Below are 14,489 nucleotides of genomic sequence, written 5' to 3'. Positions count from 1 at the left end.
GTTATTCAGAGTGGCAGAAGGAGGGAAGTGGTGTTCCACAAGGATCAGTGCTGGCACCACTGCTGTTCACAATTTACATTAATGATTTGGACTTTGGAATCAAAAACACAATTTCTAAATTTGCGGATGATACCGAATTAGGCAAGATAGTCAATAAAATACAAGAGGACATTAATAAATTTGTAGAATGGGCAAACAATTGGCAAATGAAGTTCAACGCAGATAAATTTGAGGTAGACATTGTGATAGGAAGAATAAGGAGGTCACTAATTACTTGAAAGGTGTGAGTCTAGATGGGGTAGAGGAACAAAGAGACCTCGGAATACAAATGCACCAATCACTAAAATTTGTACCATGGTTTAGCAAGGCCGTAAAAAAGGCAAAGCAAGCACTAGGCTTTATTTCTAAAGGAATAGAATTGAAAAGTAGGGAGGTTATGATAAACCTGTATTGAAGCTTAGTTAGATTGCACTTAACAGTACTGCGTGCAGTTCTGGTTGCCATTTTTAGAAAGAATATAGAGGCACTAGAGCGGGTGCAGAGTAGATTTACAAGGATGATACCAGAAATGTGTGAGTATAATATCAGGAAAAAGATCGACAGGCTGGGTCTCTTTTCTCTTGAAAAAAGAAGGCTGAAGGCTGACCTAATAGAGGTCTTTAAAATTGTGAAAGATGTTGATAGATTGGATACAGAGAGAATGTTTCTGCTTGTGAGGAACAGCATAACTAGGGGCCATCAATATAAGATAGTCATCAAGAAATCCAATAGGGAATTCAGAAGAAACTTCTTTACCCAGGGAATGGTTGAAGTGAATAGTATAGATGCATTTAAGGGGCAGTTAGACAAGCATGTGAGGGAGAAGGGTTACGATGAAAGATTTAGATGAGGAAAGATGGGAAGAGACTCGAGTGGAGCATAAATGCCAGCATGGACAGGTTGGACCAAATGCCCTGTTTCTGTGCTGTATATCCTATGTAATCCGATGTAACACCCATCCTTATGAACCCATATTTTGTGATAGAGATGATGGTGAGGCGATCAACACTCACCTTTTATTATGGAGTAAATTGGACAGCAACTTATGGCAACCGCACATACGCAATAAAATGCAGAAATCTGGAAGTTGCTGTCTGAGTTTCCCTGCTCCTCCATAAGCCTCACTACACCTGTGCCTCACTGAGAGACTTGACATTAAAATACATGAAAGTGTGATACTTTCCCACTACCTACTGAGGATGCCAGAAAAAGCTAGGTGCATTCAGGTGCAACTGAATTTTTAATGGCATGATAAGACTTAAATACTGCCAAACAACCTCTTTGGCCCTAAAAAAATAATTTTACAAGTGTGGAGTCTCATTCCTTCATAATTTAATTATTGTTGGAGATTTACTTTTTCTATCTCCTTTATCTCTCTCTTCTAATAATACTTTTATTTCCCTCTATTTCAATGATGTGATTTTACATTGATTTAGATATTATAATTTATAACCCTCATTCAGAGTCTGCATGGTTCAGTGAGGATATTTCAATCTAATTGTTTGAAGAGACATGCTGTTGCTTGCCCTGTTCACACAGTCCCAGATCTCCTATCAAGACCAGCACATTGAAAAGGATTTCTAAATACTGCAAGTTGCCAACTCAAAAGCCTGTGAAAAGTCTATAGTTTGTTGCTGACCACAAAAGCCATGCCATTGCCTCTCAGAGTGAGATTACCAATATTAAATTTTGGGCAGATTCATCCTGTGAACTTTGAACTCAATTCCTTCTGAAGAGGACAAGTCCAAACTCCAACACAGAGACTTTCATTCCACCAAACAGGACTGGAATCAAGTCTAGATCCCAGAGATCAAACAATATTTTATGTAATATTTGATACAGGTATTACAATGGGGTCTTTATTTTTTTTTAAAAAGCAAATCCATCTGGTAAAATAGAATGCTACTAATATTGCAAAATGTCACATTATAAACAAAGGATTAACCATAAAGATTGCTTTACCTCCTCAGATGGTCGTTTCATCTCCTCCTGTCGGCGCTGCATATCTACTGCAGTTGTGGTGGAGTCCGCCGCATGGTATGGGTCCAGTTCCCAGGGAACTCCTCGGAAATTTTCAAGAGGTGGCTCCCAGCCATTTCTAAACCTTGGCACATATGGGTGAACAAAGTGGTCCCTTGGCCAATCAGCCCTGAAAGAAAAGGAAATGTAATCTGTTACCGTCAGTTAAAATGCATGGATTTTGTGGTCAGCAACGAACTATAGACTTTTCATGGGCTTTTGAGTTGGCAACTTGCAGTATTTAGAAATCCTTTTCAATGTGCTGGTCTTGACAGGAGATCTGGGACTGTGTGAACAGGGCAAGCAACAGCATGTCTCTTCAAACAATTAGATTGAAGTATCCTCACTGAACCATACAGACTCTGAATGAGGGTTATAAATTATAATATCTAAATCAATGTAAAATCACATCATTGAATCACATCTGTTACCGAGCAGGCAACTCACTTACTTTTAAATGTTAATTTATTTCAACTTTTTTCATCCTTATATCTGCATTAAGGAAAGTAATGGTGGTCCCAATGACAGGTATAACACTGTCAAGATACAAAGTTGAAAGCTCCCACATTATCCTGTCAATATACATAGAAAGAAGATAAAACCTTGTATTCATTTGTTGTCTTTCACACCCTCCGAATGTCCCAAAGTGCTGGACATCCACTGAATTACTTTTGATGCATTTGCACTTATTTTATAGGCTAAGGTGACAGGCAATTTGTTCATAGTAAGATCCCACAAACAAGATTCCTGGAATAGGGCTTAAACCCACATCCTCCTGACCCAGAAGTGAGAGTGCTACCATTTAGCTAAGCTGACTCTTTGCATGCACGTGTACACTGTGAGTTCCTGCCCACAGGTAGTGAAGTTTCTATGGGGTCAAACAGATTTGTTCCTGCTGTGTGTTGTTGTTATATTTAGTAGCTTAAAGGGACATTCTGGAGAAAGTCTCAAACTCAGGATAAGGCCAGCTAAGAACTGTTTATTATTTACACAATACTATATACACTCCCATCAAGCCTCCTAAGCTAGCATCCTTCGTGTTACTCTCTCTTCTCTCCAGCCTAAACTCATGTGACAATGACATCATCACTCTTACAGTGGGAGGGATTGCTCGCATTGACTTCAGCATTAACCCTTTACATCCTTACACTACAATTCCTATGTTTTCTGATGATGTCTGAATCTTTTAATGAAACTATCGCTGTGTAATTATCCTCATCTATCCATCAGCCACGAATCTTTGTATAATATGCTAATAGTAGCCCAATGGTATAGCTCACAGACCAAAAAAATCTCACTCTTACTGGAACTGTCTCTGCTTGATTCAAATCAACATCCTGGGGGTTACCATTGGCCAGAAACATAACTGGACCAGCCATGTAAATACTGTGGCTACAAGAGCAGTTCAGAGAATGGGAATTCTGTGGCAAGGAACTCACCTTCTAACTCCCCTAGGCATATCTGTCAGGAATGTGATGGAATACTGTACACTCAAGAAGCTCGAAACCATCCAGGACAAAGCAGCCCCATGATCAGCATCGCATCCACCACCTTAAACATTCACTCCCTCCACCACTGGTGCACAGTGGCAGCAATGTGGACCATCTACAAGATACATGGCAACAATTCGCTAAGCCTCCTTCGACAGCACCTTCCAAACCCACGACCTGCACAACCTAGAAGGACAAGGGCAGCAGATGCATGGGAACACCACCACCTGCAAATTCCCCTCCAAACCACACATCATCCTGACTTGGAACTACGGCTGGGATTTTATGGGCCCCTTGAGGCAGGGTCAGAGGCGGGGATACAGAGTATCATGATGGGTGGGGGTGGGGGCACAGAGTGCCCATTGGCAAGTGATCTTCCCGGGGGCGGGATAGGCCGATGATGGCCTTCCTGCCCAGAGGCCAATCGAGGCCCTTAAGTGGCCTATTAACGGCCAATTAAAGCCCTCTTCCTGCTGCCACAGGGATCTTACCAGCAGCGGGGGATGCATCTGTTATACGGGGAGGGCACCTTTTACCATGAGGCACACTCCCTCCAGGCCTGGTGGTGGTGGTCCCTCCACTAAGGGCAATTTGTGACCCATGGAGGAACCCCCGCCGGGAGCCACTTTACCCCCCAGGACCTCCCTCCCCCTGCACTGCATGAGCACCCTCCCACCCCCCCTCGCTGGAGCCTTCCAGACTGACCCCGGCAATCCCACCTGGGTTTGAGTTTGAGTCCGGGGTTTGAGCATTGGGCCAGGGTCCAAACCCTCTGCAGTACCGGCAGTAGTCATTGCTCCTGGTGGCGCTGCCAATACTGCTGAGTTGCTGGCCCTCTGATTGGCTGGCAGCTCTTGGAGGTGGGATCGCTGTCTTTAAAGGGACAGGGATCGTGGTTCCTGAAACCTAGATTTAAAAAGACTGGTGGATCGCTGCAGGGGGTCACGAAAAGGCAGAGGCGGGCTTCCCCCCACCTTTTCGGCTCGACGCCGGGAGCCCCACTTCCAACACAAAATCCAGCCCTATATCACCATTCCTTCACTGTCACTGGGTCAAAAACCTGGAACTCCCTTCGTAAAGCATTGTGGGTGGACCTACACCAAATGGATTTCAGTGGTTCAAGAAAGCAACACCACCAACACTTCAAGTGTAATTCGGGTTGGGCAATAAATGCTGACCTTGTCAGCGATGCTCACAGTCCATGAAAGAATAATAAAGAAAAAATGCCTCTTTCCCTTTGTCAGTTCTCCACACTTTTGTCTCTGTATGTCTCACAGAATTTTTCTCTTTCTCTCTCTGTATTCTTTGCTTGTCTCTGACTCTTTTCATCATTCTTTCACTCTTTTTTTAAAGTTCCTCCTTGTATTTATAGAGAAAAACGATTACTACTAGTTGGGGAATCTAGGTTGAGGGGGTGTCGTCTATATATTAGAGCCAGACCTTTCAGGAGTGAAATTAGGAAACAGTTCATGCAAAGTGTGGTAGAAGTTCGGAACTCTCTTCCGCAAATAGCAAATGAAGCTAGATCAATTGTATATTTTAAATCTGAGATTGATAGATTTTTGTTAACCAAAGGTATTAAGGGACATGGGGCAAAGGTGGGTATATGGAGTTAGGTCATGGATTAGCCATGATGGAATGATGGAGGGGCTACATGGTCATTTCCTGTACCGACATTCCTGATTTGCCACCTCTCTTTTATGCACCTTCCATTCTCTCTGTTCATCTTTCATATGCTTTCATTGCATATGTTTATCTTTTATATAAAATACTGGGCAAATGCAAATGCTGTTATTTATGAAGGATCTGGGTGAATCAGAGATATAAAAAAAAAGGTGTGAAATGTTATTTCCGCCTACAGGGAACTGTGCTCTTGGTCTCACAATAAATCTTTCTTGAAAGTTGAACCCGAGAACAAGATGCTGCAATACAAGCACTGCTCTGCAGGGGGTACTTTCACATTAACTTTTACATATTTGTAAGTACAAAGAAGAAACGTGGATGCAGGAAATACTGGAAATACACAAGAGATTGATCTGTGTGCAACTGAGAAAGATAGGTTAATATTTCAGTTCTGATGATGGGTCACATCTGAATCATTAAGATGCTATTTTTCTTTACCATTATGTATCAGGCTTACAATTTTAACTTTGCTGATGTAAGAAGGCCCTGAGTTTACATGTACTAAGCCGGTGAATCTGTATAATATCACAGGCCTTAAATGAAACCACAGGGAGGGCTTTACATTTGACATTGTATTTGGGCTCATTAGGCCAATATCACCTGTCTATTTATCACATCCATAAAGCTCTGAAACTTGAAAACATACTAATTTATATAACATTGAATTTTCCCCATCTCAGATGTAGCCACTACTTCTTGCTGGTCATTGCCAAATGCCCACATCCCAAGAATTAAAAAATAACTAACTGAAGTTACTTGGCTAGTATACTTTTTGAATAAGTGCAAATTGCTTTGAAACAACTAGTGGTGTTCCCTGATAGCTGAGTAGTTAAAGTGATTAGTTTGTGTGGAACAGAACCACACAGATCCAATGATCCTAAGTTTGGTCCACAATATGTGTTGAGTTAGCTGATGTCAGCCTGGGCAGCAGTAGAATTTCTACAATTGACCGTAGTGCCGCATGTTTAAAAGAAAAAAAAGTCACAGTTCTCATGCCTGATTGCTATCCAGTGACCCCTGTTGAAAGTATGGAGATGAGGGGAAGACAGTGATGTGATCATATAGTTTGTTGACACTCATCATCTAAGCTTATGTGTGAAAAATGGCCTCTTGGGTAATACACAGCTGAGGAGGTTGGGGGAAGGGGGAGTTCAGAAGTAAGCTAGTGCCCATGAAGCTATCAGCTACTTCAGGAGAGCAACAAAGAAAATCGGGGGAAAACAGTTCCATTAAAGGGAAAGTAATAGTGCAACATCTCTGGTAGGGAGAGCTCTTGAAGGTGTTGTGGAGGCCAAAAATCCTCAGCCATTCTGGCAGCCTCTCATTGTAACTTTGGCAGGAGTCCACTGGAAAGGCTGGGAATTTGACTGGAGCTCATTTACACCTGATTTATCACCAAGGCTTTCTCGATAGCCTTTTGGAGTTGAAACCTCCATTCCGTTTTTACAAGGCCATTGACAAGGGAGACGGCTCTGGGGGCAGAATCTCTGAGCATTAGAGTTTCTGCATCACAGGCTTACTTAAGGACTTGATGTATGGTTGGTGCTAGTAGGCCTACTGGATGACCAGCTTGTGGTTATGAGGCCCAAATATGTTTCCATGACAGAATAGTGGCCTGGACTCCAATAATCTGGTCCAAAGTTTTATAGTGACACTTTGTATGGATTCTTCTAGGTGTGACCTGGCTTCCCCCACCTCCCCCTGCATTCCTAACCCAGGTGTCTTTCCAGGAACTTTTGGCCAATTTGGTGGGCCTGAAAGATTAATAGAAGACTCCATGGCCACTGCCGTAAGAGAAAGTTTAAGCTGATCCCACACCTTAAATACTCTCCCAGCTTGACAAAGCCATGTGTATTGTGGGGCCTTCCCCATAACCTGCAAACTATGGTAGAGTCAGCAGCACATCTCTGAGGTAGGTTTACCTCAGCACTTACGGGAGCTGTAAGTAGCAAATTAATTAATTAATTAATTTATTTAGAGATACAGCACTGAAACAGGCCCTTCGGCCCACCGAGTCCGTGCCGACCAAGAACCACCCATTTATACTAACCCTACAGTAATCCCCTATTCCCTACCACCTACCTACACTAGAGGCGATTTATAATGGCCAATTTACCTATCACCTGCAAGTCTTTGGCAGTGGGAGGAAACTAGAGCACCCGACGAAAACCCATGCCGTCACAGGGAGAAATGTGGCAACTGATGAAAAAAATTAGTGAGCTGTCATTCAGAAATTATGCTTGCACCAATTAACCTAACTCACAGTCAAATCAGAGAAGCCTGTGCAAATTGTCTTAATATTTTACCGGAGCCCACAATTTATAGCCAGGGAGGCATTCGAGGAATGTCAATCTCTAGCCCAGCCAGCATTCTGAAGCAAGAATGGGGCCAGCACTGAACTCTGATCCCTGCAATCAGAACCTGGGTTAAATTTTTATGAACAATGTGTCGAAACAGCAGAGTTCTTGCAGCAAGCTGTACATTATGTTCTGCCCGTAGTCACACATCAGATCTCAACTTGTTTCCTAAACCAAAATGAATTGGTAACTTAGGACCCTGGTGTAGACTATAAGAAACATTTGTTTTGTTAATGATAGCACTGGTGGATAGCTGGTCTTGCCTCTTAGAAGTTGGGTAAGTCAAATTCTGCAGGGGTTCCCAGACATCAATATCTGCAAAGGTCCTGCGACAGTGTTAAAAGATTCCTGGGAGTGTGTTAATTTTTCCAATGGGTTGCTACCACAGATAAGTGCGAAAACCATGAATCTATTCTGAAGGTAATACATTTGAGGGGTGCCTGTTACTTTGTTTTGCTTACATCAATCAACCAAGTGTTGTCTTAATCCTGGCTAGGATCAGAGATGGGGATTGTGTTGAAGCACAATGTGGGAAGGAATCAGATACTAGCGGGGAATTGTTAACACTCTCTAACCAATGGGAAAGGAATGGGGGAGCATGTAAAATGAAGGGCTCCATTTCCAACTCCATTCCTGCTGCTAGTTTTGACACACGTGGGACTCTGATAGCATTTTACACCGTGCAGAGTGGGGTGGGTGAATCTATCGGGAATAAAACGTGCACTCCTGGGACCCACAAGGAAAGTCTGAGCCTGTGCGGCTGGTGGAAACAGCTGAGCAGCTGACTGTCAGGTTACAAATGAGGCCCTTCTCCAGCCGGGAGTTAAAATTACCTCTAAGGCATTTCATTCCCCTTCTCTAACTTGAATAGTCCACCTGTTGTTCGAGCAATGCCGATAGTTGCCATGGAAACCTCTAACACCTGACTCACTCCACCTCTTATCTGTAAGAGCTGTAAAAGCTGTAAGAAGGCTGTGAGTGCATTGTCAGCAATAAAAATTCATTTCCATTAGCCACCAGTGAATTACTGACAATATATTTACATGTGTAACTGTACAGCTCATGTGTGTCTCTGCATTTTCAGCCACTGCAAAACTGAAGAAGCTACCATTTGAGAATGGGGCAAGCTGTGTAGGTGATGCCAGAAGAGCCGGTACTCATTTGTCAGGCAAGGAGGGGAAATCCAGCAGATTCATAACTGGATCTCTCAATTACTGTCCAATCAGACAATCTCCTGGACAACTAGCCTACAGCCTCCATACAGTATACATTGTTATATGCAGAATACAATCGTTCCCTCATTTCTGTCATTGGCTTACTGTAGAAAATGGGGTCTTGCTTTCTCACCTGGACTTGGTCCATGCCTCTCCCAGTGACTCCCATAGCGCCATCTCTTTAGGAATTAGGTGGCCCCTCAGAAAATCAGTTGCGTCCTTGGAAAGCAGAGGGCTTATGATTTTCTTCGGCACGTCCGGGCCTCCAATGGCCTGAATCACCTGCCAAACACAGCACCACATAAGAATTAGGACACATTCACCACACACATATTACTATCAAATTGTTTGATTTATATCAGGGTCAGGCAGATTGTGGTGGAGAGGTGTCTGTATGGAGTTTACTGGGTAGCTTGTTGGGCTGCACCTGGTCCACAAGCAGCGCTGTAAAGGAACTTAGGTGTTCCATCCGGTCCTTCACACCTCACATCAACTGTTGGCTTTCCTGAGGCCAGGAAAATCAGTGTGTGGGTGTTAAGAATAAAAGTAAGGTTAAAATGGAGGCACACAGCCTCCTTAAAATATTTTAATGGCCAAACTGTCAACTGAGAGCAGATTGGTCACTCACCCCTGACCTGTGTCCATGAAAACTTGAAGTGGGTGGGTTGGGGTTGAGTTGTCCACTTTAAAAAAATTTAACCACCTACCTGCTCTGGGGGTGGGGTGGGGTGGAGTGGGGGTGGCTTAGAATTACCCGCATTCCTGCTCATCCTATTGTAACTTGTTTCTGTTTGATTTCTTTTTTCTAACTTTCCTGATTTAAAAATTTTTTTTTTCTATGTAATCTAACCTCTCCAAACTTCCCTCAAATAATAAGACAAGCATCTTTACCTACTCGTTTCCTTCTTCATTTTGAAGGCGGGAGCAAATTTAGAACTAGTGGATTTTCGCTGGACAGAAAATTGCTCTGAAGACTAATGTTCCAGCTAATCTAAAACTCACTCTTGGAAGAGCGACAATGACGCATTATAAACATAAGCAGATTAACCTTTGCCGCATTTTTACTTTAAGACCAAGAACAGAGTTTTTGCTGGTGGCTGTCAGATATTAACACCTCCACAAATGATTAACACCACCCCCTCACCCCACAATTGGACAAACCATCTCTTATCACCATGAGGTGTTGTTACTTTACCACGCCAAGTGGTCCAAACAGGAAGTGAAGCAACTCCACTGCATTTGGATTTTGAATGTGCCTCTTCAGTTTAGCCTAGAAACGAGAAGTGATGTAGATCAGTAACAGTGTTTGTTGATCCTCAGAACTAGTAAACATTAGCAAATAGTTTTCAAACCAAGGCATCCCATTTGATTAAAAAGTTATTGAAGATTCTTAAATTAATCATTAAATTATCATTTGTTGATTCAATGATCCTGTTATTAGCTTAAATTTGGGGAGGCTTAAGACAGTTGTGCATATAGATTTGCAGTTTCTTACAACAAAATCAATATTTAGACAGCTACACAGAGAGATGGACAGGCAGATTGCCTAAAGACCTAAGCTCTGTTGTTAATCCAACATAGGAACAGTAGTTGGTCATTTAGCTCCTGAGCCTGTTCTGCCATTCAAAGAGATCATGGCTTATCTGTGACCTAACTCCATATCCCTTTGCCTGATATCCCTTAATACTTTTGAATAACAAAATTCCAACCATCTCAGATATAAAATTAACAATGGATCCAGCATTAGTTGCCATTTGTTGAAGAGTGTTAGAAACTTCTACTATCCTTTGTGTACAGAAGTATTTCCTAATTTTACCTGAAAGATTTGGCTCTAACTTTTAAACTATGCCACCTAGGCTTAGACTTCCCAACTAGCGGAAATAATTTTGCTCCATCAATGCTGTCTGTTCCCCTTAGTATCTTGAAAACTTCAATCAAATCACCTCTGAACAATCTAAATCCCAGGGATTACAACCCGAGTTTGTGTAATCTCTCCTCGTAACCCTGGGAGTCCAGATATCATTCTGGTAAATCTATGCTGTACTTCGTCCAATGTCAATATGTTCTTCTAAGGTATGGTGCCTAGAACTGCTCACAGTACTCCAAGTGTGATTTAATCAAGGCTTTGTATATGTTTGTATGGCCTTCAAAGCCATCAACAAAGGTGCATCAGAGACGACACCCCATCTAAATGGATTGTTTGCTGCATGTCCATCATCTTTTGCAGATGGAAGAATGCCAACAGCATATAACTGAAACATAACTTCTACTCCCTTGTATTCTATTCCTCTAGATATAAAGGCCAGCGTTCCAGTAGCCTTTTTGATTATTTTCTGTACAATTTCATGACATTTTAATGATCTATGCACCTGGACCTGCCCCCCACCCCACCCAAGACTGTTTGGACCTCCAGTGTTTCTAGCAATGTTATGGGATCAACATGGAAGCATACTTTCCATTTCGAAAGTACATTATTCTATCCTACTTAAGTCCAAGCTGGCTGTACTCACAGTTGCCTACGTTGAAATCCATTTTTTTATATTTGTTTGTGGGATGTGGGCATCGCTGGCCAGGCCAGCATTTATTGCCCATCCCTAATTGCCCTTGAGAAGATGGTGGTGAGCTGCCTTCTTGAACTGCTGCAGTCCTTGGGATGTAGGTACACCCATAGTGCTGTTAAGAAAGAAGTTCCAGGATTTTGACCCAGCGACAGTGAAGGAATGGCGATATAGTTCCAAAGTTCCAAGTCAGGATGTTGTGTGACTTGGAGCGGAAATTGCAGGTGGTGGTGCTCCCGTGCTTCTGCTGCCCTTGTCCTTCTAGGTGGTCGAGGTCGCGGGTTTGGAAGGTGCTGTCTAAGGAGCCTTGATGCGTTGCTGCAGTGCATCTTGTAGATGGTACACACTGCTGCCACTGTGCGTCGATGGTGAAGGGAGTGAATGTTGAAGGTTGTGGATGGAGTGCCAGTCAAGCGGGCATCTTTGTCCTGGATGGTGTCAAGCTTCTTGAGTGTTGTTGGAGCTGTACTCATCCAGGCAAGTGCAGAGTATTCCATCACACTCCTGATTTGTGCCTTGTAGATGGTGGACAGGCTAAGGGGAGTCAGGAGGTGAGATACTCGTCGTAGGGTTCCCAGCCTCTGACCTGCTCTTGTCACCATGGTATTTATGTGGCTGGTCCAATTCAGTTTCGGGTCAATGGTAAGCCCCAGGATGTTGATAGTGGGGGATTCAGCGATGGTAATGCCATTGACCATCAAGGGGAGATGGTTAGATTCATCTTGTTTGAGATGGTCATTGCCTGGCACTTGTGTGGTGCGAATGTTACTTGCCACTTTTCAGTCCAAGTCTGGATGTTGTCCAGGTCTTGTTACATCTGAACATGGGCTGCTTCAGTATCTGAGATGTGGCGAATGGTGCTGAACATTGTGCAATCATCAGTGAACATCCCGACTTCTGACCTTATGATGGAGGGAAGCAGCTGAAGATGGTTGGGCCTAGGACACAACCCTGAAGAACTCTTGCAGTGACGTCCTGGATTGAGATGATTGACCTCCAACAACCACAACCATCTTCCTTTGTGCTAGGTATGACTCCAACTAGTGGAGAGTTTTCCCCTGATTCCCATTGACTCAAGTTTTGCTACGGCTCCTTGATGCCATACTCGGTCAAATGCTACCTTGATGTCAACGGCAGTCACTCTCACCTCACCTCTGGAGTTCAGCTCTTCTGTCCGTGTTTGGACCAAGGCTGTAATGAGGTCAGGAGCGAAGTGGCCCTGGCAGAAGCCAAACTGAGTGTCAGTGAGCAGATTATTGCTGAGCAAGTGCCGTTTGATAGCACTGGCGACGACACCTTCCATCACTTTACTGACGATTAAGAGTAGACTGATGGGACAGTAATTGGCAGGGTCGGATTTGCCCTGTTTTTTGTGCACAGGACATACCCGGTAATTTTCCATATTGCCGGGTAGATGCCAGTGTTGTACCTATAAATGAACAGGGGCATGGCTAGTTCTGGAGCATAAGTCGTTAGTATTATTGCCAGAACTTTTTACAGGACCCATAGCTTTTGCAGTATCCAGTGCCTTCAGCCGTTTCTCGAGATATCGTGGAGTGAATCGAATAGGCTGAAGACTGACATCTGTGATACTATTTCAAAAAGGCATTTGTACAGTGATATCTTTTACTGTTTGGATATTGTGAAAGTTACGCATATGGTCGTTGTATCTGTACGATAGTTCAAATCTGCAATGATGGAAAAGTGTTGTTAATGCTCCTGTGATTTTCCAATATGCATTGGCTGTGTGCGAGACCCCACCAGTGGCGCGATGTCTCTTAACATTAACCCTATTGTTCTTGAGGCCCCTTGGCGGGGGAAGAGGAAGAGTTTGTTCCAATTCAAGTTAACCTCTTGCGTGGCAGGAGGTTCATTCTGAAAATCTTGCCAAAGCTCATGAAAAGGCATTTGCGCTCAGTGGCTTGGTAGTGAGTCAGAGTCTTTGATCCAAAGACTGTTATCTATTCCACCTGGACAGAGTTAAATCCAGTATTAAATATAAACGCGAACAGCAAAGCAAAATTGATAGAAGTGAGCATTACAATTGATTCAGTGTCATTTGACTTAGAAGACGAGAAACAAAAACCAACAAGGATTTCCACTCATGATCACCATTCAGTGTTCCCTTGCTGGAAAGTGGAAAGTATGTGGGTTTAGATATCAGATGAAGATGATTTCCTGACAGTGAGCAGAGGGAGATAAAACAAAGATGTCTGGAAATTTTGTTATGGTTCTACAATGGGAGATAGTTGGAACCCCTGAAAAAATGGTGCAAATGGTTAAAAATGCCAATTTATGCCATTTCTCTGGGCTTACACTGATTTCCCATCAAATTATGGCAGCGGATTGGTAGAACCCTGCAGAATTTCAGGCCCGGAAACAGGCTTGGTTTTAAGGAGAAAGCTGTGAGCGATGTCACTAAGACTAAGTGATTAGAAATACTGGAAAATATTTAGAAACCATCTTGTTTAAGTCACATAAGACAATCCACTGATGTTGGGAAATGGGTGATTATTATTTTGTTAATTATACAAAGATAAGTCATATGGATGGAATTAAGTTAGTCTGATGTAACTGCTCTTCTGTATGTCCGCCTTCCTGTGAAATAAAGCAGCTTCATGTTTTGTATCTGCTCTCGCCTCACCAAGTGTTTGCTTAGTCTGCCTTCAGAGAGGTTGAAGAACAAATGAAAAAGACACAGATATACAGTCGCTATCACACATGCAGGCAAGTGCTTTAAAGCAAATTTGGTGATCTACTGTTTTGGCTGTGTAGTTCAGCATTCTTTGTAGATTGTTGCTCTGTAGTAAAGGCAGCTTGACTTGAATAACTGTGGTTTACTAAGCTACTGGCAATTGGGTAGATTTACAAACCTGTCACCCGGGTGTAAAACTGCTGTTGCTGACTGGTTGCCCAGTATAGACACTACTCAACTTTCATGCCTAACTGTCAAGACACTAATATTCATAGTACCTTATATCTAAAAATGAAATATATATCACAGCATTTTGTGACTCAACACCTTTTAAACATATGTCACAGCCCTCATACAAGTATTTATGCAATCTGACAAAGCTCGCAAGGGAAACAAAATTTCCTCCAGTGGCACATGCTGATAAATGTAAGGAA

The 14,489-nt window shown here is 42.9% G+C and overlaps 1 protein-coding gene across 6 annotated transcripts in view; it reads right to left on the bottom strand.

Annotated features, from left to right (window-relative positions):
• eps8l2 (EPS8 signaling adaptor L2) overlaps positions 1–14,489 on the bottom strand; it is a 229,748-nt gene that overhangs the window by 59,331 nt on the left and 155,928 nt on the right. For all 6 annotated transcript variants that reach the window (XM_068046206.1, XM_068046209.1, XM_068046207.1 and 3 more), the window contains 3 exons: positions 9,998–10,072; positions 8,936–9,084; positions 2,002–2,188 (listed from right to left, as the gene is read on the bottom strand). In XM_068046206.1, coding sequence (XP_067902307.1) covers positions 2,002–2,188; positions 8,936–9,084; positions 9,998–10,072 — 411 coding nt within the window. The remainder of the gene's footprint in view (positions 1–2,001; positions 2,189–8,935; positions 9,085–9,997; positions 10,073–14,489) is intronic.

Source organism: Heterodontus francisci, chromosome 14 (genome assembly GCF_036365525.1).
Source record: "Heterodontus francisci isolate sHetFra1 chromosome 14, sHetFra1.hap1, whole genome shotgun sequence".
NCBI lineage: Eukaryota > Metazoa > Chordata > Chondrichthyes > Heterodontiformes > Heterodontidae > Heterodontus > Heterodontus francisci.
This window is presented reverse-complemented; position numbering and strand designations above follow the sequence as displayed.